The 26,996-nt window shown below is 50.5% G+C and overlaps 1 protein-coding gene across 1 annotated transcript in view; it reads left to right on the forward strand.

Annotated features, from left to right (window-relative positions):
* Positions 1–26,996, forward strand: part of SRRM4 (serine/arginine repetitive matrix 4) — a 39,711-nt gene extending 12,715 nt beyond the window's left edge. The window contains exons 2-13 of the mRNA XM_059485313.1: positions 5,256–5,399; positions 7,737–7,817; positions 8,608–8,679; positions 9,980–10,006; positions 10,470–10,520; positions 13,117–13,209; positions 14,192–14,354; positions 22,592–22,929; positions 24,445–24,651; positions 24,885–24,995; positions 26,017–26,163; positions 26,756–26,996. Of these exons, the coding sequence (XP_059341296.1) occupies positions 5,256–5,399; positions 7,737–7,817; positions 8,608–8,679; positions 9,980–10,006; positions 10,470–10,520; positions 13,117–13,209; positions 14,192–14,354; positions 22,592–22,929; positions 24,445–24,651; positions 24,885–24,995; positions 26,017–26,163; positions 26,756–26,996 (1,675 nt within the window). The remainder of the gene's footprint in view (positions 1–5,255; positions 5,400–7,736; positions 7,818–8,607; positions 8,680–9,979; positions 10,007–10,469; positions 10,521–13,116; positions 13,210–14,191; positions 14,355–22,591; positions 22,930–24,444; positions 24,652–24,884; positions 24,996–26,016; positions 26,164–26,755) is intronic.

Below are 26,996 nucleotides of genomic sequence, written 5' to 3' on the forward strand. Positions count from 1 at the left end.
TTAAACCTTTCTGGAGTGCGAGAAGGAAAAGGAGCCGCATCCAGGCTTGTGCCAGGACACAGGGTTCCCAGGAGCAGGAGGGGGAGGAGAGTCACAACTGGCAAAAATCTTATGAAAAATGTATAGTACAGAATTGTGTTTCTCTTGTGCGTTTGAACTGCCTCAAGAAACCCACGTGTCTTTCTGCAGCTGGTGCCTCTGCTGATACACGGGAAAAAAATAGCAGGGAGAAGATTAAAATTGAACTGGCTTGGAGTCTGTGTAATCAAGGAAAATATCTTGGTGATTTGCTATTATAATTTTCAATAACAAACTGCAGGGCTCCTGCTGCACTAATAATAATGGGTTGAATGAGGTGGGCAAAGAACCTGCCTCGGGTGTTTGTGTGTGTGTGTGTGAGTGCTTGTGGGAAGCACTCACGATATTCCCCATCTCCTAATTTTGAAGAGGTATTTTTAGTGCTTATTTCAAAGGGCTTTACATAAACACATCTGCTGGAGTTTTTGCTGGGAAATGTCTTTATGACAGTCTTTTCTGTCCCCTCCCTCTGGGAGGACAAGGGAATGGTCTGAGCATTTTCTTTTTCAATCAGATAAGCAAAGCCAGAGAGCAAGAGAGAAAATCACAGGCTCATTCTGCCGGTGCCAAAAAGCTTCTCAGCCCAAAGGGTGGATTTTAGAAACACTTTGAGCTGCTCAGATCACCCTCACTAGAGCCCAGGGCAGAAGAACACATGGTGTGGCTGTGGCAGAGAGTGCAGGTATGTGGGAGAGCAGGGATCCTGACCCACCACTGCCCGCTCTTGCACAGCCAAAACCTCCAGGTGAGGAAAGGAGAGGAAAGATGGGATATTCCGTCACCTGTCCATGCACTTTTTGCATGTAACTCAGGAGAACTGGCAAGAACCTCCCTGGTGCAAGCAGCTGCAGGCACAGGAGTTTCTCCAGCCTCCCCTCAGGATGCCATATCCTGATATTCCCAGTTCCAGGCAAGGTGTCCATCCTTCATCATTCAATACCAGTGAAACATTCACAGCTTTTAGGCTCATTGGAGATGTTTTAGCCTTTTTTATTTGGGGGGTTTGGTTGGCTGAAGCTGCTCCTGCCTTTTCACTGAGGGGTGTAGAGATGATAAGAACATGAAGGCAGCTAGGGCTGAAGCAGGGAATGTAGCAAAGTTTCTGTATTGGCTATCCCAAATCCTGTGACCTTGGAAGTGCTGCCAGTGCAGGTCTGCCAAGTGCACTCAGTGTCCAGGGTCTCTGAAGTGCTTCTGCATCCAGCACCCAACCTAGCTGCATGTGCAAAGGAAAATAAAGGATAAAAAAATCCCCAAAAACTGCTTGGTTAGCATAGTCCAGCCCCAGTTTGCTTACACTGCTGCTTGCAGGGCAGCTGGGAAGGACACAAGGACTGCACAAGGCCACTGACAGCTGGAACTGCTGGGGTCCATCCTGTGGGGGTGAGGGACAACACAACTGAGTGGGGAGATGGTCTGGTGCCACAGTCTGGCAGCTGAAAGGTCACAGGGAGACAATTTTCCTGCTTTTGTCTCCTCTTGAGATGAGTTACTGGAGGGAAAGGCTGATTGATGGAAGGTTTGTGGCAGGAGGCAGCTGCAGGGCCAGGGGAGCTGGGCTGGGACACGGGAGCCTGTGGGCAGGGGATGGCAGCACCCAGGGAATGTCAAGGGCACAGCAAAGCCCCCTGAGTGCTGTCACTGCGGGCTGGGGGGCATGGGTGTCACTGGGCTCAGCTCCCCGAGCAGCCTGCGTCACCAAGCGCCACATGCCATGGCCTGATGAGATGGCATTTGGCTGTGGCAGGCAGCATGGCAGCCCAGGATGGAGGGATGGGCATGGTTTGGGAGTTTGCTCCCTGAGGCAGCAAATGCTTTGTGCCTTTGTCCTGTCCTCTGTGGGCAGTGCCAGGATCTGTCCGTGGGCAAGGGCAGGCATTAGCTGCTCTCCATGGCATCCCCACACACTGGGTGTGACATCCCCTCCCCAGGCAAAGGAGGCAGAGTGAGCTGGCCTCAGGGCACTGCCAGCAGCAAAGAGCCGCCCATCCCTTCTCCTCCATGTGGCCACAGTGGTCTATGGTGGTTTCATCCACCTCCAAATAAGGGATGTTTGGGTTCCTTCCCAGCAGTGACCTTTCCTGCATCACTTGTATTGGGGTAGGCAATAGATCATGACCCTCTGCTGCCAACACAGAGAGGAAATACATGTGAGAGCCCAAATCTGACACCACAGTGTGGAGGTGGGCAAGCTGGGCTGGGAGAGGCTTGTGCTGAGGGCACTGTGTGCCTGCTGCTTCTCTTCCAGCCACTGCAGCATTGGCAAAATTTGCCATGAGCCCAAAAACCCCTCCTGGACCAGAGAATGCTGGATGGGGAGGGACAGGATGAGCCAGCTATGGTGGGTGGTTGCACAGGGCATGTTCTGCACTGAGTGGGGGGCAGGCAGCCCACACGTGCCCTGCTGTGGGCATCTCCCATCAGGAGCAGCTGTGTTGCTTCTGCACAGGTCTGATGGACAGGCTGAGTTTCTGCACAGGAGAAAGAAAGGGAAGAGAAAAACAAGTGCAAGTGATCAAATTGCCAAATGGAAATGGAGAAGCTTGGAGGGCAGGTGGGATGGGTGGGCAGCTGCCTTGTCCTGGTCTGCCTGCCCGTGGCCAGGACTGATGCATCCTTAGGGACAAACATGCAACCAAACAGTGGGGAGAGAGGCTGTGTGCCTCACCAGGAGTGCTGGGGCATGCTGCCCCCCAGCAGGGCACCCTCCTGCCTCCCCTGGCACAGCCCCTGGGCTGAGTGAGTCCCGTGCTCCCAGCAGCATCCTGCCGAGCATCCCCGCTGCTCTCCCTGGGCCAGCTCCAGCAAAAACACCCACAGAGGCTTCTTCTTTTCTGCTGCAGGCACAAACAGCAGGGAGGGTGTGATAATCCCTCCTTTGAGGCCACAGAGATCATTCACACCAAACTGCATCACTTTTATATCAGTCATGAAAGACACGAAAGACAATAAGAAAAGAAAATGTTTTTTTTAAAATATATATATATTTTCAATCAATGTCTATGGAGCTCCACGCCAGGGGATTACCAGCCAGTTTAAAGCATTAGTGACTCTCAGCATCCATCAGAGGAGAACATTTGGTTGAATGGAAGCCAGCCTTTGATGGAATTGGAAAATAATTATTTCCATCAATAATTACTTCCAAGCCCAGAAGAAATGGCTCCTGGCACGTTGCAGGACAGGAGTCCTTGATTGCCTTGAGGCCAATATGTTTTGACCCCAGGACCTGGAAATCCCATTAGAGGCTGGGTGACAAGGATGTCACCTGCTGTGCCCGGGTCCTGGCAGTGGTGTTCCAGCCTGCTGCCAGCCTGGGGAGGATCCCCCTGCCTCTGCTGCTGGAGTGCATCCAGCTCAGGCTTTGCACAGGTCATTAATTTGGGGACGTTTTTAATGGATCCTAATGATTGAGCCTCAGAAGGCTGTTCTTAAAAGGGGTTTGGAAAGGCCTCAAGCCAATTAGCTGGTACACAGAAAATGATTAACCATGTAGCTTCCTGGATGGTTAAAAATAATGGAGACGTTGGGAAGCGACTGGGGGGTTTATTACAGACTTTTTAAAGCAAGAGGGATTATTCACCTCCTGCATGAAACAGAAACATTTCACCCAGCTTCCCCCCACTGATCCCTGTCCCTTTTATTTGGCTGTGCATATCCTTGAATGTTAAGGCATTACAAAATGAGCTTCAAGGAGGAGCTGGCTGTTAGAGAAAGTGGATGCTTGTAGAGAGACAAAAAACAGGTGGGAAGAGAGGGGTGACCCTTCTGCAGGCGCTCCTGTGCCAATTCCAACCCCAAGGAGTGTTATTCATGGCTGAGGCAGGCAGCAGGATGTTCCCTGGGGCATGCAAGGATCTGGCCATGCCTAACTGGGGCTTTTTTTACGTGCCATTGCTCTTTAACCACCCTCCTGCCAGCACACTCATGGCCCTCGTTTCTGTCTCCACAGCCCTGTGTGATGGCTGTGGTGGTCCTGCAGCCAAAGCTTCTTTCAGTGTGGCTGCAGGGCTGGCAGGGGGACATCCCAGCAGCCTCCCCCTGCTCTGCTGGGATCCACATGGCCTGAGGGCTCCAGAGTGCTGCTGTCCAAGGAGAGGAGGCAGGCCTGGTGACAGACACAGGCACGGGACTTTGCAGAGCTGACCCTAAAGTGGCACCCACACCCAGTCCTGGGATTGGCTTTAAAGTGGTAATGGGAAGAAATGGGGACACTTTTAGTGCCAGCTGAACCCAGCCTCCCCTGGGTATCACCCCACAGCCTGGCTGGGCCTGGACATGCCCACGTTTGCTTTATCTCTTCCATAATGCTCTGGATGACACTAAACCCCAGTGTTTTCAGCACCCCTGCTGGGGATGGTTTATGGCTTTTCATTAATCTTTTCGTTCTTTGAAATAAATATCTGCGGGGCCTAGAAACCTATTTAGTTTCCTCCTGAGTGTCTGCACGCAGACTTGTTTGGGTTTGTTTTCTCCATTCAGCAGCTTCTTTTTTCCATTTCAGCTTGCACAAACCCCAATGTTTCTTAGAAACCACTCTCTCCAGGCTTTCCCTGCCTTTGCTCTGCTCCTTGCCAGCTCCCAGGGCTCTTGCAGGCACTGACCTGGCCCAGGTGGTTCCCCTTAACTCTGCTGGGCTGTCCCAGGTTCTCAAGGTGGAGCTGTCAGCAGGACCAGGTGTGTTCACAAGCCCAGCACTTTATTTGTAGGAAGTTTGCTACCAGTTGAGGATGAGATGCAAGGTGTTTTGGAGGCATTAGCAGGTTGAGAAAACCACATTTGAAATGGGAAAGGATTTTGGATTTTTTTTCCTATCGGAGTGCAAAATCTGTGCTGTCTCTGCAGAGCTGGTGATCTAAACTCCACAGTGAAGACAAAGATGTCCTGACTGGCTTGTGGTTTTTGTTCCCATTGGATTGGATCTGGCCCTGTGCTGTCCAGCTGCACGATGCTCATGGCATCTCTGCCTGGAGAATGAGCACAGCATGCCTGGGCTGGGGTGCAGCTTGGCTTGGGAACGGGGCATTCCAGAGCCCTGTGGGAGCACTGAGAGCAACCCGCAGCTCTCCTTCCCAGCTGCACAGCTCCTGCCTGCAAAAGGAGATTCCCCAGGACATGGGGAATGGCCCCAGCTGAGGGCACAGCTCCTGATGGCTCTTTGTCACCTCTTGCCTCGGCAGTGGGACGCTCAGCTGCCTGCCGTACCCTGCGGAGGACAGACGGCCCGAGAAGCTGAGCAGCTGCGTGGTCAGGGAGCCTGCCAGCACCAATGGCTGTGCCAAGGGGAGGGACAGACGGGACCATGGCCACCGCAGGTCACGCAGGTATGAGCCAGGGCCATCAGCGGGGTCACCCTGGGACATGGGGGGTGGCAGGGGAGGGACAGAGGGGATCATAGCCACGACAGGTACAAGCCAGGGCTGTCAGCAGGGCCACCCTGGGACATGGGGGGTGGCAGGGGAGGGACAGACGGGACCATGGCCACCACAGATCATGCAGGTACGAGCCAGGGCCATCAGCAGGGCCACCCTGGGACACATGGGGGTGGCAGGGGAGGTGTCTCTGGATGTTTTCTCAGCCCCTCTGGGGTCTGTGAGAGCTGGGAGTGGCTTCAGTGGCTCTGTGTGTGTGCACAGAAAATGTGTGCAATCACATGAAATCCCTGTGTGAGTTTGCAGGGACAAACATGCAGTTTGTTTCTACTCCAAGGCGTGCTCCTACAGCCTCCTTCAGAGTCTTCCAAGGCCTGCCAGCACTCCTCTGCCTGCCAGGTCTGCTGGGAATCACCCTGAGCAATTCCCCTCTCCCCATGCTAGATCAGCGCAGCAGCACTGCCTTCATTAGGACACAGCCTCGTTATCAGCTTGTCGTTAGTACCTGACCACTTGAGAGGAGAAAAATGAATGAAACGTTGTAAATGAAGCAGCTGGGGTCTCAGAGCCCTGCCTGCTCAACCGTCTCTGGGATTAAAGCCTCTCTGCTCAGTTAAAGATGCTGGAAAGAAAGAGCAGGAAAGCACATTTCATATCTTCAGATTTCAGGCCAACCAGAACAATAATCTAAAGCACACTTTTAATTAGACTTTGATTATTATCACGGAGGAACAATTGAAGTCAGATCAGTGCACGGGAGAAAGCTGCCACATCAAAGACAAAAGACTTTATCTGGGGAGAGGGAGAAGGGCTCTGCAGAAAGTGCCTGGGGCTGCATGGCCAGATGTTGCTCCTGTGGCTGTGGCAGTGCCCAGCCGTGTCCCTGGGTGTCTCTGGGCAGGTGTCCGAGCTCAGTGACAATGAGACATCCTGGAAAATGCAGATTTCTGTCTGCATTGAGGTGGAAAGGCCACCAAGGTGTGCCACATCCTGCTGCTGATCCGTGAAATCCTCGGGAGGAGCAGTGAGGAGGAGGATGTGCGTGCTCCATGGGGCCATGCCGTGCTTGCACACTGAATTTACTGCACCAGAAGCACTCATTATTCACAGCTCACAACTGAAGCATTAGCCTGCAGTTTCATTTTGCAGAGCTTTTATTTTTTTTTCCCAAAGTGTATTAAAAGCACTAAGCAATTGAGTTTTTATGACATGTAATTTCAGTGGTAATTCAAGCCCTGGATGATCAAGTGTTGGGGGGTGGTGGAGTCTGAGTGTCCCCCCCAAAGTGTCGTTTGCTCTGCATTAGTACTTTCATTAGCAATAATGTTTGTTCTTGCTGCAGAAAACTGCTCAATTTCTAGCCTGTTTCGTAGTGAAGATCTCACAGCATTCTCCAGCCGTGGGGCTGCTTCCACCCATCCCTTGCTCCTGGCTATTCCCAGGGGCAGGATGAGAAGTGGGGAAACTGAGGCACAAACCCAGCACTCTCAGTAATTTTTCAGAGGCCCTGGGGATCTCGCTGTGCCCCCACAAATCTTGGTCCTGGATCCATTTGGGGATTCAGAGGGACCTGTGGATCTGTTTGGAGATGCACATGGCTGATTTGGGCTGATTTAGGGATGCCACCAGCTGCCTCTGTCTTTACAAGCATTTGCTTTAGTTAATGAGTAGCCACAGAGTGTCTGTCATTTTTTCAGCCCAATGCTCTGAATTAATTAACCACGGTATTTGCTTTTCATTGAAACATAACACGATTCAGCATCATATGTTTAAAGAAGAAATTAATTTGCAGGAGGGTTTATTTTCAAGGTTTAACAACTGTATAAGAGATGCATATCTCCTTCAATTACCATAGTGTCTCAATAAATATATATATATTTCTAATCAATTGCTACTTAACACATGTCAAGTCTTTATTATAGTTAGATGCATCTGGTTGCAATAATTACTGTATGCAAATTAAATGCCAATTAATTATTTAAAGCATATTTACAAAGAGCAACAAAACCTATAAATCTGTTTTGGAGTCGTTAACCTCAGCAAACATGTTTTAGATAATCAGCATTGCTGTGGTGGAGCTGTCTTGTTATATCTTTATTAGACAGTTTGTTTAAACTGTGACTAAATAATTTGTTAGAGGGTAATGAGGCAGCACCCACACCCACCATGAACACTGACCTTGCTGCCCCATGTCCCTGAGGTGGCGATGCCAGAGAGTCCCGTGTGAGCCCATTCAGGGTTTATTTTTATTATTTTTAATGTTTATTGGGTCTTGTCCCCCATCCTCAGCCCTTCGTGCGATGGGGAGCGGCCGCTGCCGGCTCGGGGGAAGAAGAAGAAAAAGAAATCTGGCCGCAAGAAGAGAAGGAGGTGAGGGAGCCATGGCGATGTGAGGGGACAGACAGGGCAGCCCTTGGCTGGGTGTGAGAGAGGGGGATCATGAGGGAGCCATGGCGGTATGAGGGGACAGACAGGGCAGCCCTTGGCTGGGTGTGAGGGAGCCATGGTGGCATGAGGGAGCCATGGTGGCGTGAGGGACACGCAGGCCAGCTATTGGCTGGATGTGAGGGAAGAGGATCATGAGAGAGCCATGGCAGTGTGAGGGTCAGACAGGGCAGCCCTTAGCTGGATGTGAGGAGAGAGGGTCATGAGGGAGCCATGGTGGTGGTAGGGGACAGGAAGGGCAGCCCTTGGCTGGGTGTGAAGGAGGAGGGTCACAAGGGAGCCATGGCAGCATGAGAGGCAGGCAGGGCAGCCCTTAGCTGGGTGTGAGGGAAGAGCATCATGAGGGAGCCATGGCGGTGTGAGGGGATGGGCAGGGCAGCCCTTGGCTGGGTGTGAGGGAGCCATGGCAGTGCGAGGGACAGGAAGGGCAGCCCTTGGCTGGGTATGAGGGAAAAGGGTCAGTGTAAGATGGAGGAATGAGGCCTGGGGGTTCCACAGCCCAGGGAGGAGCAGCCATCTTCTTGCCCTCCCCTCAGGGCAGCAGAGCTGGGTTGAGGCTCATCCCTGGGTCCATCCCTCGGCCCATCCTGCTCCTACCAGGACCCCCAGCCACTCTCTGCCCTGGAGATGCCACTGGTAGTGGGGTGAGTGTTGGGGTGGCCAGCATGGCTGTGAGCAGCCCTGTAGTCCCTAATGCCTCTCTGTCCTCTCTCAGGTCTCCCTCCTACAGCCCTTCACCTGTGAAGAAGAAGAAGAAGAAAAGCTCCAAGAAGCGAAAAAAAACCAGGTATTTTTTTCCTTGAAGATGCAATGGCTTTTGGCGGTTTGGAGAAGGGGTGGAAGGCACTGCTGCCTGGGCAGCTGTTGGTCCCAGTGGGCAGAGAGGTACGAGTCTCTGACCACTGCCAAGAGGAGGCGTAGCCTGAGTCCCTCTGGGCTAGGAGGGCATGGAATTGGGTGTCCACCCAGTGCAAACAGAGAAACGTGAACTGTTGGGGTGTGGACGCACAGAGGTGGACAAGCCAAATCACTGAGAGGTCTGTGGAGCCTCAGCCTACTGTCCTTGCTGTCCTATTCACATGTGTCCGTGCTCTGGAATGCCAGTGGGATCAGTGCTCAGGGCTTGTGCTGGTCCCCACCCCTTCCTCCCCAGCCCTCCCCAGCCTACAGAGAGTGTCAGGACCAGAAAACGGCTCAGACCAACTCCCCACACCCACATCCCAATCTCCTCTCCCAGCCCCAGTGACTGTTTCCACCTTCCCCTTCTGAAGTCCATTTTTAATTCAAAGAGCATGATTAAATTTTAAAATTGCAAATATTTCACTGTTTTCTCTCAGCTGTTAAACCAATATTTGACGAGAACAGTGGATTCCATCTCCCTAAGAAGGTTCATGTATTTATAATATATTGAATGAAAGAGAGAAGCTACCAAAAGTGAATAACAGGGTGAAAAGTTGAGCTTGAACCTCCACAGAGCAAGGGAAAAGGAGAGACAAAGATATAGGAACTTCTCTAAAAGACTTTCTTCCCAAGGAGGAATTCTTATGCTCTTTTGTGGATGCCATCTTCTGATGGAAGTCCGGGGTCAGAGACTGTGGCTTTGAACCCTTGGTAGCCATTTAGGTGTCTCCTATGTCATCCCAATGGTGCTCCAGGAGGCAAGACAGAGCCATGATGCTGGTTTGGCTGTGAGGCTGCTCTGGAGTTACACAGAGAGGATTTTTCCCTTGCCTGCTATTTGGTCTTTCATACAGAAAACCAGGGAATGGGCCCACCTCTACATGCAGTGCAAAACTGGAGGCAGTAGCAGAGAAGAAGGACCCACCAGAGACAGGGGATGTATCTGATCTCTCTAAAGACTTGTTATCCTGAGGACCATGTTCTCAGTTACTTTTAGGGAAATACTGCAAACCAGTATTTTTTAGCTGCTCCCTCACCAGCTTCCTAAAGGAGAGGCAGAACCATTCTGCCCAGGTGCTGCCTGAGGTCTTCTCTCAGTGCTCAGTCTGAGCCTGACACATTGACTTGGACTCAAATTTCCAATTTTGTGAGACCCTGTATTCAGTGTACATATTTGTGTCTTGCAGGTTGTCATCAAAGAAGAGAAGGCACAGGTAAGAGTTGAGCAAGTGTGGGTGGTCCCTTAGAAATAAGAGTTTAATGGTCTTTTCAAGGTTGATGTTCACTGATTGGGAGCAGAGGACATTTCTTCTGTTTTTCCTTGTGGAATCCCCTTGGGTCTCCCCCATTCCATGTGGTTTTGGGGTCAGTGACTCCCCAGGTGTGGACTGGAAGAGTTCTGATTCCAGTATCTGTGTATACATTATCAAGAAATACTCATTTTCTCTATGGAAAAAGGCAAAGTCACCAAGTTGGCTGATCCCTTTGAGGGCTTTGGCCAAGCCCATGAAGCAGTTTTGTCAGCAGGCACTCAGACCCCCTGTGCTGTGACAACCATGAATGCCTTTCATTTTTACTGCATGCTCTTGGGCAACTGAGCTGTAACATTGATTGTGTGATTGTGCAGCTTTTTATCGGAACAGAAATCTCCGAATTAATTAGCCATTTCTTATTTAGTTCTTCAAGCCCCAAAAGTAAGAGAAAGGAAGAAAGAAAACACAAAAAACAGTAAGTAGTGGTTCATGGAGTTCTCTGCCCTGCCTGCACAGTGTGGGGCTAGGAAGTGCTTGATGTGGTGGGGCCCCTGGAGCTAACACGTGTGGCACAACTCTAATGATTTCTCACTATTATTTTGAAGCTAAAACCAGCAATTCTGGTTTTGCTGGAATGGAAAAGGGCTTGTAGAGGCTGGAGATCTTTCCTCTGCCTTTCTTTTGTGACACCTCTTTGTGTACTTTGTGTATCTTGCACGGATGTGCAGAGTCTTGTCCACCCAGTCCAGAGAAAAGGCTCCAGCTTTTCTGGTGGGGGCAGCATGAGAGGCTGAACACTGTCCTGCCAAAAGGGCAGGCTGGCACACCCTTGTGGGAAGGGCCTCAGCAACTCCTGGTTTGCTGCTCTAGGAGGTTGCATTAGGACCTACCCATGAGATACAATACAGCCAAGGGTCTGAATGGGGTCAAAGAGAAGAGAAGGGATTGCTTGGAGGGGATGGAGTTTGTGAAAATCTGGACTTGAGGTTCAGCCCTGGAGTGTTAGCAGAGCACAATCCTGTGGGGCACATGATCGAGGAGCATGGTATGAAGTGGGGTTCCTCAGGACTGGAAGGAAGAACTGTTCCTCAGGACTGTAAGCTGCTTCTGGTTTTCCCTTCATTCTCTGTCTTCTGGGAACTGCAACTTGTGGCTTCTGACCTGCTTTCAGAGCAAGGTAACAGTCTTGGGGCTGAACCTTGGTCACTGACCCCCTGATTAGCTTTGCTGGGCCTTGTGATACTGCCTCACAGGCCATCTCCATTGCATGCAGAAAGCCAGTCTCCTTTTCACTGAGAATTCTGCACATTAAATGGCACAATTTCAGCTCAGTTTCCCCCCAAGCTGGGCTGCCCTGCACCTAGAAACCTCAGTGGTAAAAGAGAGGCTCCCTAGGTTATCTGTAAAAGGAGGCATCTCCCCAGCCTAACCATGCAGTTAAAGCTCAGATCCATGTCCTGCTGGTGTGCCCTGACCTCAGGGAACCAGAGCTGCTGGAATTGCTCTTGGGGGATAAACCAGCCCCAAGGCATTTTAGCTTCATTTTTCTGCTGGCAAATCAGAGCTCAGCCACTCCCAGTTTCTGCAAATCTTTTGCTCCCAGGCGTGGATCAGATGGATCCCATGAGGATTTTTTATAATCACACTGCTTTGACTTATCTTTGCATCAAGCAACTGGCTATCTAAAACACACAGGACCAGCTTTCCTTTCTGCAGGGGGTGAAGGGCAAACACAGGGATTTTCACACAAATCCACCATATGAGTGAAAGATGTTCAGTGCTGCTGATTTTAGCTGTATGGAAATAAGAAAGGAGGATCCCAAAATGCAAAGTTTAAGAAAAACAGAATCATTGTGTGTGAAAGGCATCAAAGAAAACAGCCAAGCAGAGTTGAAGGAATTGCCCTGGAGGTTGCCCTTTTGTCTTAAGGGAGATGCTGTTCTCAAGCAATTATTTGCTGAGTTTTTCTACCAGCAAGTTGCTAAATGCTGTCCAAGCAGGTTGTATTTGTGCTGTCAGAGCCTGTGTTGTGTGGCCATGAAGTCAGTCTGTTCCCACCAGCTCACCCACAGTTAGCTTTGCCTGCTGGCACAGCCATGCCAGCCTGAGCAGATGGAAACGCTTCCAGACCTAAATTAACTGCTGTGGTGAACAAAGATGGGAGGGGTGGGGCACAGAAGGTGGCAGCTAGCCTGTCATCCATGTCACCCTGCTCTCTGCACCCAGGACTTCAGCTGTTGGCATGGACAACTACAGCCCTTAGGTAACAGGGCCAGGTAATCCATGAGAAATAGCCTGGTGGTGCAAAGGAACTGCAGCAAGCCCTCTGTCCCCTGCACACAGTTTGCTGAGGACTGTCCTCAGGCCCTGCCAGAAAAGGCAGCAGCAGTGACTGGGCACGTTTCAGAAGCCAGGGAAATGGTCCTGTCTCTCAAGCAGGAACTGTGCACAAGGCAGGCTGTGCTTAGGAGAGCTGTACTTTGTGCAACATCCACGAGAACTGCCCACAGGACTGGCTAAATGCTCCCACCTGGAGAGGGTGGGGAAGGCTGGCTGCTGCTGAGTGAACTCTATCACTTGCACCTTGTCCTTCTGCACCTGCTTTTTAACAAGGACTAGGGAGAGGGCTGAGTTTTGTGATGGGTTGCACACAGAGATGGTGCTTCCCCCAAGGCTCAGCAACAGGAAGGTCTTGGGCAGTTGCCTGGCTGTTACAGGGTAGGCTGCAGGATGAAAGACAAGCACATGGCTCTTTAAAGTCTTGGTGCTGGCTGCTGCACTCCCACATGCTTGTCCACAAATCTTCCCCCAGCATGCTACAGAGCCAACCTTTAATAGCTTGTGTGTAAAATGCTAGCAGAGATCTCAGGAAGATGTCACTGCAGCAATGAAAGGATGGAGAATTTCTCATGCCTTGATGTTCTGTGCCACGTTTCACACACCAATCTCTTTGGTTTAAAAGGCATACCTCCCTTCTGATTTGAACATTATCGACCTCAGCCTTCAGCTGCTGGCTCTTGCATCCCCCACTTGCTAACCTAATGCTGGTTTTCTTTCTCTGCTTCTTAAAGCTCTCGTGGGCGCACCCGGAAATCCCATCGGCATCGGCGCTGCCACTCTCGCTCAGAGAGCTCCGACTCCCACTCCCCCAGCTGCCGGAGCAGGTAACAGCACTGCTCCCGAGCTCAGGGTCCTCAGCACTGCCCGCTGGGCTCAAGGATGTGGCTGCCACAGCCTGTGTGACCCCCAGGCTCTCTGTGCACAGCCACTTCCCATTCTGGCAGCAGCAGTGCCACGCTGGGGGCTGAGCTGTTTGTGGTCTCAGCCATGGAAGGGTTTTGCCTCAGGAAGCAGTGGCTACAGCTTTTTGATCTGACAGTCACTTCTAATCCCCATGGCTGATGCTCAGCCCATGACAGCTGATTCCAGTCCAGTGTCCCTTCCCCAGCCCAAGGGTTTTGTACTGCTGATGTCCCAGGAAACCCTTAAACATGGTCTTAGCAATGGAAATATACTTGCCCATGGCAATCTGTAGTCATTGTCTTTGACCTGATTAAAATCTCTCCTCTGGATGACAGATGCATCCTGGGGCCGGCTAAGTGGATGCTGGTGCTAGACCCAGCATTGCTGCAATAGCAAGTCATTTATACACATAATAATTTCATTTTTCATGTTCTCTGAAAGCACTTAAACAGCCCACCCCCACTCTCCTACTTCACTCCTCCTAAGTACTGGGAATTTTCTTATGAAAAGCTGAGGATCAGTGGGGGGAGGAATGCAATCAGTAATTGGAGGGGTGCTCATGCAAGAGCAGAGTGTGTTTTCTCTTGGAGGTGTGTCACCATAGGAACATTCTATGGTGCAGGAAGGTCATGGCTTGCCTCGAGCCACCATAAAATCATGCACTGGAGCTGAAATTTGAGGTTAAGGTCCAAAGCCTGGATGCAAAATTATTATTTTTCTTTTAAAGTAGAAAAGCAAAACATCCCTTTCCTCTCCCTCATGACTCCACAGAGCAGTCATGTGGAAGGACAGTCTCCCATACGCAGAGTCCTGGCACAGACCTGCAAAGGGTTGGTGTGGAGCTGGGAAAGGGCACTAGTGCAATCCTAAGGAATAACATTTTGGTGTTCCTGTCTCCTGGAGGCACAGGGCCAGGTCTCGGGAGGAAGGGCGTAAAACACGGCAAAGGCGCTCCTGGCACCACTCAAAGATCACAGCAAGGAGAAGCTCCTCTGCAGAGGTTCAGGCCAGTCAAAAAGCCAGCCAAACCCTCCCACTCTACAGCTTCCTGTCTTCTAAGGAAGTAGTAAGTATTACACACTGTCCTTCTTTGCTTGAAGTAGCCAGAGGAATCTGGGCAAGAACTCTGATATGAAATTTTTATAACTCAATTATAGTGATGTTAGACGAACTTGGTTAAACTGTATTATTAATTCATGGTGCTGTTTTCCAATGTATGTAAAGTCATTCCTTCCTTCAGCACTTTCACACCAAGGGTGGGGCTGGAGAGGGGGAAAACTTGAAAAGTCTTTAGCCTATGAATAATGAATTGAGGACATTTAACAAAAAAAAAAAAAAAAAAGAAAAAGAAAAAGAAAAAAGTGGCCTCCAGAAACGATATTTTAAAGGGAAGAGTTTGTTATGCAGTCTTTGCTCAGCTGGATGTGAACTTATTTCACTGGTCTTTACGTCCAAAAGTTTAGTCCTTCAGGCTGAAAAAGGGTATCAAACATATACAGAAGGAACATTTACATTTAATGAGCTGGTGATTATTGGCATGGGATGTTTTCTGACTATCAGGATCCTTCTAAGATGACTGTTTCTCTGGACTGACAAGCCCAGGGGCCAAATTTGGAAGTTATGAGCAGCCCTCGTTGATGCTAATGGGAACTGCATGTGCATCTGAGGGTAAAATCAGGCTCAGTGCCTTGGGATGTTTTTCCATATACACAGAAAGAGATGATATAATACATGAATTAAGGGAGCAAGAGATGGAGAGAAATATTAGATAGAGATTGATATCAGTCTTCCTTTTCTGTGGCATGCTTCCCCTTTGTTCCTGGCAGCAGTAAAGCAGAGGTGTGATGCCCTGACTGTGGTGTTGGTATCAGATAGGCACTCTGGAGAGAGAAATTGCTGCATAGGACTGGAGGTAGTGCAGGATCTGATAGTCACACGTGTGGATGTGTAATGCTAGAGGTGTTTTGACTAGAGTCCTCCAAGCCCCAAAGTTGTTTTCTCCTTTAGGCCCAGTCATCAGTTGGAAATAGCTCAGCCACACGCAGGAGCTACATCAGATAGGAGAGAGGTGGTGCCAGCAAGAGGAGAGACTCTACCCACTCACCCACACAGACAGCGTGCTGATCAAAATACCCAGGGATTGTACGTGGGTACAGACAGGCACAAGCTGTCTCTCAACATTATAGATATGCATATTTGCTCTCGTTATAGAGCGTGTGGGGCCATGTGAGTCACTGCTTGTAAAGCCTTATAAGGCAGCCTGGAGAGCAGAACCTCACACCACACGCTGGTGTGTGCACGGGAAGAAAAACAAGGTATGGAGCTCATTGTCATGAACTGAGGGTGTTGCTGAGCTCAGAGCTCCTCCCCCCCAAAAAAAAACAGTGAGCCAAAGACTGCATCATGTCACCAGGGTGTTGTTGAGTTCAAGCAGTGTATTTTTCATAAATGCTTTTGAGCCTAAGCCTAGTTTTTAATTAGTGCTAGGTTTCCTCTCTCGGAAGCCAGGCTTCCTAAGTCCTGTGAGGCCAACTGCCAGCTGTTCTGTTTCCTGAGAAAGAGTAAACTCTCATTTAAAATTTTAAAGGCTTTAAAATGAGCTAAACTCAAGCATCCTGCACTTGTTTTTCCATTTTGCTTCACTCGAGGTAAATGAGTGAAGCAAATGGAAAAGCTGGAGGGAAGGAAAGACAAGAGCTTGATAGTTCCAGATGCAGGGGGTGGGTGCAAAGTAGAAGTCATCAGGATACTTCTGTATTCTTTCTAGTAAGGGTTAATAACTTAGGCAAATATTTTAATGACTAAAAGGCATAATGACTCATGAAAGCCACTACTGTCCTCCTGTCCCCAAAAGAAGTACATTCTCTTGGGACACCATTCAAGAGCACATTTAAGCACTTGTTCAAATTGAAGCCCCTGGTTAAGAGCTGCCCCTGAAATTTTGCTGAATAAGGTCATTAAATATCATGTACTCAAAACTGGCAAGAGAAAAATGGAATGGGAACCTTTAGTCTCATTTATTAATGACTATACACAACCCTTTGAAGCCTTTCCTTTTCATGAGTTAAATGGTTGTTCTATGAATAAGCTTCATTCTGTCAGACTTTGAGAGCAGCCTGAAATGAAAATGTGCTCTTGCAGAATATGTTGATCATATATTAAAAAAAAAAAAAAAAAAAGCTGGAGAAAAAGGATTTTGTGAAAAAAAATCAGATTTATGATTCAAAAATGCCATGTTTCAGTCCTCTGTGAGAGTTGGTATGCTACACTCCCTATCCTTCCATCTGGCACAGGCTTCCAAACCAAACCACCTTACCTAGGGAGATGCACTGTCATATCTCCATAGAAAAGGGGCTGTCCAAGGAGGATCAAGGAAAAATACACAGAGATACAGGGAAATATGAGATAATGCTGTAGCACTTCCAAAACAAAGGTTTTGCTTTTCAAGATGTTTTTTATTCTACATTATTTTGCTTCTGAAAATTTGAAGTGCTTTGTGGTAAATTCTGCTATCCTCCCCACCCTATTTGTCTTCATTCCTTTGTAGTGAAACAGCCACAATTTCTAACTAGGTCTGCTTGGAACTGCTGGGGAATAAAGCACACAAAACAATGCCCTGCCTGTGCATCTACCTTGCTGCTTCTTTCCCTCTTTATGCAAAAGCTGATGCACCCACACATGCATGTACACATGCAGAAACACCTCGAAGTTCCCTGCTACTTTTCTTTATGGCAGTGAATTTCCAAGCTTCTCCCTCTCCTCCTCCTTTAATCCCGTGCAGCAGCAAGAGGCACCTGTGGAGAGCAGGATTGTGGGCCTGTGCCTCAGCAGGCACAGAGAGGCTGTGGGTAATGTGCAGCATTTATTTCTGTGCAGAATACCCCTGCCCAGCTGCAGGCACTTTATTCCACACCGACACAGATGGATGACTGTGCCACCCTGCTTTCCTTTAGCAGTGCAATATAAATACCTGCAGGGCACGGATCTAATTGCCTTTGTTGTTGCTGATGAAGATAACTGCACCGTGCACACACTTTCCTTGCCAGCTCCTTTGCTTTCACTGTAACTCATTTGTGATGCCACAAATTATCACAGGCTTGAGCCAGATTTCCAGTGAAGCTCAGTGGGGTACAGCTGGCCCAAATGATGCTGTTTGTCTTTGTGCTCGTGTCTGCAGGAAGGTAGAATGGGGAAATGCTGTGCAGGGACTGGGATAGAGTGTGCTGGAAGGCTGAGGAAACCTTATGGTAGCTTGCTGTTGCTGTTTTCTAGCCTGGGTTTTGGCTTACATAGGAAAAACTATTCTTTTGAGTGCTAGGCAGTATATTTTTGACAGCAGACAGGGCCCTTCAAGAGCAGAAAGGCAAAACCTATAAATATGGAAGTTGTACTCTTTTTTCCCTTTTCCTGTTTTTCCCTCCCAGCCGAGGGACTGAGGTTACCCCTGGTTATTGTGTGACAAATCCACAGCTCAGTGCTGGGAGCAGCAGCTGGAGGGAAAGGATCATTGCCTGTATCCATTGAAGGGCTGGGCTGTGCACCAGGTACCAAAAAGAGGTGATGGAGGACAAACCCTTGCTCCAAAGCAGTGCCAGCCTGGCTCAAGCCGAGGTGGGGATACAATGCCAGCACCCCAGCAGGCTAAAAAGATCCTTGAAAAGAAACAAACCTTTGCTTGGCATTGTCTGGAGTTTACCCCAGCAGTGTATTAGTGAGCCAGGCTGCTCAGCAGTGTCACCATCCAGTCCCAAATAACCCAAGCTCAGGGCTTGCAGGGACAGCTGTGCCATTGCCTCCCTGCTCTGTGGCACAGAAAGCCTCACCCTGAACTCCCCATCCAGCCAAAAAAAGGGGGATCTTCCCACTCAGCGTTCCTTGAGTCAGGGACTCATAAGTGTGCCAAAATACTGGATTCCTACAGAACTTCTGGTTTTTGTACTCAGTCAAAGTTGGCTTTTCAGCTGGGGTAGGCTTTCAGAGGTGAGGCCGTGTCCCCCAGCGCTGGCAGGTGGAGGAGCCCCAGGGCAGCCCCAGCAGCCCCAGCAGGTGCTGGCCCCGCGCTGGCAGATGCCGGCCCGGGTCACCGACACAAGTGTTTCACTCCTTTCATTAGCACAGTGCCTGGAAAAAGAGAGAAAAGCAGACGTTATGCCCCTCTGAAAGAGAAATTAACTCTGCTTTGAAGTGAGTTGCAAAACAGGAGAAAAAAGGCCCACGGATGAAATCCTGCAGCTCTGAGTGAGGCTGTGCCACTCTGCTGTCCCCGCATGGCTGAGACAACTTTGAGCATTGTCGTCTCTCGCCCCGGGGCTGTTTGTGGCACAGTAAATGGAGCTGTGCAGTTTAATTGGAAGAAGAGCAGTGATTGTATTTTTGTAATCTATTAGTCTGCGCTGCCTCTTGGTCTGGGATTGCACTTGGAATTACAGTCTGGAATATGAGTGAGTGCTTCATTTCTGCTCCCCCCTCATCTTGATTAAATAATGATTTGAAACAAAAAAAAAAAAAATCCAATAAATACATATCCTGGGTTCCCTTGAGGGCAGCAGTGTGTTCTCTGCTGAAAGCTGGATGAAACAAAGTTCACTGAGATTATTTGATTACTTATTAGGTGTTGTGTGTGGGGGGAAATCCAAATGTTCACATAGAGAGAATTATATTTGTGAAAGAGCAGGCTCTTTTAAGCCACCCGAGAAAAGTAAAAAGGCATTAGAATTCAGAATCACACAGAATGGTGTGATTCAATTGAGCTTTGTGCAATGTTTTTAGATGTGGTACTCTGTTTCCATCCTGGGTGACTGGCAAGATTTTCAGACACAGTAAAATGGGACCACGAGCAAAGCCAAGATCATCCAGAGGGGAATACGGGGAATTGGTCTGAGCAGGCAGGCAAGCTGAGCACCCTGAGACTTGTCCTGGCTCCTGCTGCAGGGCAGAACCTCCCCCAGAGCCTGCAGGAAGCCACTGGTTACAGCCTGGTGCCCCAGGGTGGTGGGGCTGAAAAGTTGCTGTGTCCCCCCTGGCCCCACGCAGACCCTCCAGCCCTCACGCAGACTGTCAGCTCCATATTTCACTGATACCCACACTGCCTCTTCCCAGTTCCTGCCACAGATGTTGAACTACAGAGGAGCTTGTTGATCCTCCCGGTCATTTGACAGATTTTGTGATATGCTGACAACAGTTGCTGCTTTGAAGGTAGATGTCAGCCAAGGCAGAGCAGAAGCAAGGATGCCAGGTCCTGCAGTCAGTCTGAAAAGCTGGTTTAGAAATGCCAAGAAACTGCTGTATTTCTTGGCAGCAGTAATAGCCTTTCAGTTTAAACTGGGAAGGAACAGAAGGAAGGTATTTCTGTGTGTGATGCTGGGGTCAGTGACACTTGGAACAACCCTGTGCCCACTCCATGCTCATCCTACTCCTGCAGCCAGGGAGTACCTCACATGCTGATTTTTTGCCTGTAACTTAAAGGTGATATAAAACTGGTTGTCTCTGGGTTAGGATTCAGCTTAAATGCAAACCAAAACCCATCTTTTAAGAAAAATTCCTGGTAATATATTTGAAAGTGCAATCCTGTATATTCTGGAATGTGGCTGGGGAGAGTGCAGCGGTCCATAGCACAGAGGTCAGATCTCTTGGGGCTCTGGATGTGGCATCAGGGTTTCAGCAAGAGCTGGTGAAAAGCAGAGCTGGCTATTTGGCTCCCTTGGGCTCCTGTGACATTCCAGTTTCTGCTGGAGTAAGGAAGAACCTGTAGAGAATTGCTAGAGCTGAGAAGAAGCAAGGAGCAGTTCCAGATGCTGAAATGAGGATTTGCAATGTGTGTCTCCACTCATTCCTAGCTGGGAGCATTTGGGAGATATTTCTGCTCTGTCCAGGGCTTCTGCTTTGAAGGTGCAAGTTGGCTAATGAAGAAGGATCACTTAATTTCCCATGTTTGCTGCTGGGGCTTCTGATTCCTCTGAGCTGGGACTGAGCATCAGTTAGAAGTTAGTGTGGGGTGGAGATGGGGAACTCCATTATGGATTTGCTTGGATGAACCAATCCCTTATCCCAGAAGCAGTAACGCTTCTCTCCCTGGCAACACAGAAAGTACTTGGAGATCCTCCAGCTCCAGGTGTTTTCAGAGCAGCAGAGTGTTGTGGGCAGCCATCCTTGTGCAGACTGTGCTGAGAGCTGCTGTGGGTGTTGGTAGCTCTGCTCTGGTTTCAGTCCCTGCTGGTTCAGCACCTGTGTCCCAGTCAGCTGTCCCTGTCCCAGTTAGCACCTTGAACTGGGTTGGAGCAGCCCTCCCTGGGGACACAGACTGAATGCCACAGGCAGCAGCGTGGATGTGCAGGCACCATCTGATAGGATGAAGGAGATCCATGTGAAACATGACACAGGCTGAGTCTGCAGCCCCTCTGGGGATGAAAAAGTCATCCAATCCAGAGCTAAACTTTCCAAAGGGACTGGCCCTGTGCCTGCTGTGTGACAGCTGATCCAGGTCTCCTCTGCTGCCTGAGATAGCACCAACATTGCAATGTGGTTTTTTGGCTCAGAAGGTCCCAGACTGGTGAGGGCATGGCCCAGGTCCCTGGTGTGGAGAGCATGGCATAGATGGGGCATTGTGTGCCCCAGAGCGTGGCATGAGGGCATGTGCACGAGTTTGAGGGAGCACGGCTTGCTGGGAACGTGTTTGGAGGACTGTCCTGAGTGGGGGGAGCCAAACCTGTGTGTCCACACTCTAAGAACCCTGCACCAAACCTCACGAGTGGGTTTGAGGAGAGTGGAGGCTCTGAGTGAAAGAGGAGGAGGCCACATGAGAGTCCAGATGTGTGCACTGGGCCCTAATTCTCACCCCATTGCAAGGGCAGATGTTAGCACTAGCACAGCCTCACTCCCAGTGCTGCCACATGCCTGAGCTGGCTCAGGTAAATGCCAGTGCAGTTAAAACTGAACTATAAAATACTGGAATGATGCAAATTCCCTTGGTGGTGCTCAGGGTCCCAGAGAATAGCCCTGCCCAGGTCAGTCTGTGTGAGTTTGGGGTCCTTGCTTGCCTTGTTGTGCTCAGCAGCCCAGCCAGGGTGTGTCTGGACCCCCTTGCAGAGGCTGGCAGGAGCAGGGCTGCTGTCCCCTTCCTCACAGTGGGGACACACTTTTCCTCCTCCATTCTTTTGCTTCTTCCCTCGCTGAGTTCCCTTTGTCATTTCCATACAGCTCAGGGGGATTCAGTGCAAGCTGCAGCTTTCAGCACAAGCCATCAGCCTCCAGGAACGGGCTGGACAGGCTAATTCCAAGCAGAAGGAAACAAAAATGAATAATAAGGGAGACAGTCGAGCAGACAAAAAGCAGTCATGACATTTGCATAGAGGAGGCAGCAAACAGTTGGCAGTGTGGATTGAAGAGAGGGTTTATGTTTTTTTCATGTAATTTGAGACTCTAATGATGGACTTATGTTGCCCGCTCTTCCTTTTTTCTTACACCTTACCTACTAAAGGAGGAGTTCTTGATGGGTAAGTGGATGCTATCCGCAAGACACCAGGGAATTTATTAGAGGTCACTTGAGCGCATTAGCTATATCTTCTTCAGGGGGTAAAAAGCACACAAAGAAATATCTGTATACCTTTTATTTCCAAAGGGATTTTTCTTTTTTCCCCTCACCCTCTTTTTTCTTTTTATTTTTAAATTTTTTTTTATTTCAAAGTGATAAGCTTGTTTATTTGCCAGTTTTTGCTTTGTACAGAAGCCCTTAATTTGATTTGATTTGTTTTTTTGTTGCTTATTTTAGTGACATTGGTTCAGCCACTTTATTAAGGAAGCTTAAAAAAAATTCACTCATCTAAGTTTTTGTTTCATTTTTGTTTTCTTTGCAAGGATTATGCAGGTTTTTTATATGTATATACCCCCTTTATTTTCCTCCCCTTTTTAAGGTTAAATAAGGGCTTTGTCCTCTGTTACATTTTTTATTTAGTTAGTTATTTTAATTCTTTGGTTGCCCACTTACTTTGTTGAACTCTTTTGTTTAACATGAACCGCATGCTGATACTCTTTGCATGATCTCTAAATCTTCCCGTTATTATAGCAGGGGGAAAATAAGTTTCTTCTTACTGTGGATTTCTTTTAGGGATATGTGCTTTTGTTTTCTTCTCCTTTCTTCTTTTTTTTCTTTCTTTCTTACTTTGTTTCTTTCCTTTCCTTTTGTTTCAGTGCATCATGATGGTAAAATTTCTGGGTTTATTTGAAAAAAAAAAAAAGCAAAGTAAAACCAAAACCAACCCCCCCAAAAACCATTCAAACAATGCCAAATGGCTTTTTTGCTTTCAGATCTCTCAGTCAGGGTCTTCTGCTGACCTCTTTACCAAAACAGACAGCCCGCCTGGCAACCTAGCCAGCCAGAATGGAGAGTATCATGAATATGACTCAGGAAACGATACTTCCTCCCCTCCCTCCACTCAAACGAGCTCATCCAGGTCAAAGGACAGCCAGGAGAAAAGAAGTCTAGTCCATGATGGCTTTGGCCATGCCTTCTCGTCCGGGAAGCCCAAACTGGCCAACAGCGATAACAGCTCTGATTCAGGAAATTCCTTCACCAGTTGCTTTTCCCACACCAAGGGAACAGCTTTGGAAAATCTGTCTCCAGATGCCCAGGGACAAGACCGAAGGTCAGTGATTACCAGTAGCTGCTGGTACGTTGTTGCTCTGTGTCTCCTGCCTGCTCCAGCTGCCCAGGTGAGCTGGCAGGGAGCTTTGTGTGCTCTGGAGGCAGGCAGGTACCAACCAGACCCACGGTCTTGCCAGTCTGGAGTCCAGAACTCAGCAAGGACCAGTTCTGTAGCCTGAGGAGAAAGATAAAACCCAGCCATCACATCCCTGGACATTGCTTGTGGCAGTGTTTTGGCATTGCTGTGGCTCATGCAGGGTTTGGGCCTGGGTCAGGCTATGGTCACAGCACATCCCTGCTCCCCTGGGCATGGCCATGTCAGAAAAGTCTCTGGTCCTTCTGGGCACAGTGTGAAAGGAGCATCTGGGGGGTGCCATGCTAATTCTCCCTCTCTGCCTAATGTGGGGAAGGGAAGAGGGACTTGTTTCCACTAACATCATTATGGCCTGTTCTTTCACCTGTCCAGAGAGCCAAACCCAGCATGCCCCGTCCTCTTCCCAGCTCATCCAGCACAGCTCCAGGGTGACAAGATAGCATCTCCTGCTAGTGGGGAGCACAGGGAGGGGCAAGGACTTGGCTGGCTGCAGGATAACACAGCAGCAGCTCTGCACTGGGGCCACCAACCACCACCCAGTGCCACAGGTCATCTTCAGGAGACGGGAGCAGCTGCCAGCCTCCATGACCGGCTCCCATTCCTGGGTTTTTGCCAGGGCATGTTGGGAATGAGGGCACTGAAGCGTGGTGGCTGGTACCCAGGGCTGTGCTCAGGCTGTGGTTGTAGGGAGCTCTTCCAGCTCAAGCCCTTGGGTCCTAAAGGCTGAAAGAGCCAGGACATGGTTTGGAGCACTGAATGTGACAGGAGGGAGCCAGGGTAATGGGGTTTAGTAAGAATAAGCCTCATTTTTCAGTCAGAGGGTAAAATTTTAGGTCTGTCTGCACTTTTTACACGGTGACTCCAGTGGGGTAACTCTGCCTTCACATGGGTGGAGCTGGGATTGCAGCTGGCCCTGGCTGCTGGGCTCTGACCCCAGTTCATTCCAGAGCACTTCTGGAAGAGGAGGAATTCATGCAGCTGTCCAAAGGCAACAGGACAGGCCTGCTCAGTGCCCACTCACGCTGCTCCCCAGCCAGGCTGGAGCACAGCCCTTGCCCTGCCATGCTCTGCCTTTCCCCTGCTCCAGCACTTTTGACTTCACTCCCTGCCCAGCACCAGCACTGCTCGCTGGCCCCACCAGGCTCTGCCAGCCTGACAGCTCTGCTGGGCATGGGGCACATGAGCTGCTGCCACAGTGCTCTTCCAGACCTCTTCTCCCTGGCAGAGCCCAGAGGGTGAGCTCTTGGATTCCAGCACGCACACATGGGGTCCTCTGCAACAGAGCCTGGGGAGCTGAGAGGTCCTTTTCACCTCCAGTTAGGGAATGGAAGGATGGGAATATTTATTTGCTGGAGCATGCTGCTCCCCTCAGCCAGGGGGTTCAGCCACAGCTTCAAGAAGTGCCCAAATGTCTGTTCACAGAGCGTGCCTACCGTCATGTCTGGGCTCCTCAGAGGACAAGAAGCGAATGCCGCTGCCCTCAGCGGCGCGCAGCTCCCCGCGCAGGCCCGGCTCCCGCAGCGCCTCCTGCAGCAGCGCGGGCCGCTCCTCCCCCGCCTCCAGCCGCTCCTCGCACCGCCGGGCCTCGCCCAGCTCTTCCCGAAGCAGGTCCTGCTCCTCGGCAAGGAGGTAGGGCCAGCTGGAACGGTGTCTCTGTGACCCAGGGCAGTGGCTCGCTCTTGGCAGCCAGCAGGCTCCTTGCAGGGGGAGGTGTAAGAGTGTGGGATCCACAACTGGCCATGCAGAGCTGGGCTGAGACCCTGGGGAATGGGACATCTTTACCCGCTCGTCATTTGGAGTAGTCTGGTACAGCCTCACCCTCCAGCATCTTTAACTCTTTTATGTTTCCTTCCTGTCTCCAGGTCTTCCTCACGTTCCCCCAGCTATTCCTCCAAATCCTGCAAAAAAAGTCCTGGGAGTAGAAGTTCGAGGCCTCGCCGGAGCCCCAGTTACTCCCGCTACAGCCGTAGCAGGTACAGCTGTCTGCTTGTGGCATCTGCTGCCCACCCATGTGGTACCTGCCGCCCCACACTTTCCCTGCCTCCATCACTGTCGTGCTGCTATGGGTGGTGGGCAGAGCCCGAGGCTCCAGCTGGGTCTGCCCACACAGCCAGCAGGCCTGTCAGACATGGATCTGATTGCAGCAGGGAAATACACTCTGCTTTTGAAAGTCACAGCTCTCACAAAGAGTTGTCAGGCTCATGGAAGGGCCCCTGCTGTGAGGGCAGATGTCAGATACCCTGAGGCTGGTGCTCACAGCTTTGCAGAGAGAAACACAGTCCAGGCACCTCTACTCCCTCCACACACCATAGGAAACAGCCTCCCAGTTCAACCCTAGAGATGCCTTTGGCAGGTTTTCCTGGTAGCACCTGTGCTGCTGTGAACATTTTGCAGCCTCAAGATCGTACATTGCCAGGGTCGATTCTTGCAGGCTTTCACAATCCCCGTGCTGGTGAGGAGAACACTTGCAGCATGCAGGGATCAGGCAGGCCCTTGACCTGTAATATGTTGCTTTGCAGATGGCACTGAGCAGGGTGTATGAAATCAGCCACACTGCACAGAAGGGCCTGTGCTGACGTGTGTGGGAATTTAACAAAAGAGAAAACCATAGCAACACCGGCACTCCTTCTGGCGAGGCTTACAGAGCCCTGCAGGGCTACCAGGCCCTCAGCTCACGTGGGGCCTGCTGGCAGGGCTGCTCCTGCCAGCTCCAGCAAGAGCTAAATACACACTGCACCCACTGACACAGGGCCCTGGAAGCCATCTTGGCTTGGCAGTGCAAAGCCACTGGAAGACACTGCTGGATGCCATTAGTGTTACCCAGTCTCTTTGTCCAGCTGTGTGAGCACTCAGAGGTGACACCACCACAGCGCTTAGAGTTGTCCCTTTGGGAGCTGAGTGTCCTCTGCCCATCTGTGCCTCCATAGGTCGTTGTCTGTTCATCCCTGACCCCCCAAGCCCCTGCAGTGACAATCCCCTGCTGTGCCTCCGCAGGGACCGCGAGCGGGAGCACAAATACAGCTCCAGCGAGAAGGAGTCGCACCGGGAGCGGCAGCGGCAGCGGCGGCGCCGCTCCTACTCCCCCCTGAGGAAACGCCGGAGAGACTCTCCCAGCCACCTGGAAGCCCGGCGCATCACAAGGCAAGGGGATGCTGTCCCGTCCTGCGGAGACAGGCTCAGCTGGCACTCCCCGGGGGGTGAGGGCTGTCCTTGGGTCCCAGCCCTTGCCAGAGGAGGTTTCTCCAGGAGACCGGGTTCCCTGAGCCTGATCAGCAGGCCCTTCCACCCCTCCTCTAGAGCTTGGGCATTTCCAGCTGGAGGCAGAGGGAGGATGGAGAGGGTCTCAATTTACAATAGCTGAAGGGAAAAAAGAAGATTAAGTAAGACTAAGAGCAGGGACTCAGGTGCCAAGAGCATTCCCTCACAGGTTTTTATTTCACCCTGCCCTGTGGTAGGTGTCCCATAATGGAAAGAGTCAACTATTGACTCTACCCTTTATGCAGAGGGCTCTTTGGGACAACATCAAGTAGACTGAGTGGCTGGGATTTCCCCAGGGCTGTGGGGGTGGGTGGTTTGAATCCCAAAGCCCGTCAGCTACCTGATCTCTTTTTCCTTTTAAACAAACACAATCACATTTTTGGGAGTATTGCCCAGAGCGAACAGTGCTTTTTGGAGATTTGGCAGTAAGTGTGTCCTTGTGCTGCTGGTAACCCGCATCTCTGTGTCCCCACAGTGCCCGCAAACGCCCCATCCCCTACTACCGTCCCAGCCCCTCCTCGTCCAGCAGCGCCGGCAGCTATTCCTCCTGGTACAGCAGCTTCAGCCGCTCCCCGAGCCGCAGCCGCAGCTACTCCAGCTACCGGACGAGCCGCAGCCGAAGCTGGAGCAGCAGCCGGAGCTCGGGCCCCAGGAGCAGCCGCAGCAGGAGCAGGAGCTATGACTCAGGAGCCAGCTCCGACAGCCTGCGTCGTTAG

This window comes from Ammospiza nelsoni, chromosome 18 (assembly GCF_027579445.1).
Source record: "Ammospiza nelsoni isolate bAmmNel1 chromosome 18, bAmmNel1.pri, whole genome shotgun sequence".
Classification (NCBI taxonomy): domain Eukaryota; kingdom Metazoa; phylum Chordata; class Aves; order Passeriformes; family Passerellidae; genus Ammospiza; species Ammospiza nelsoni.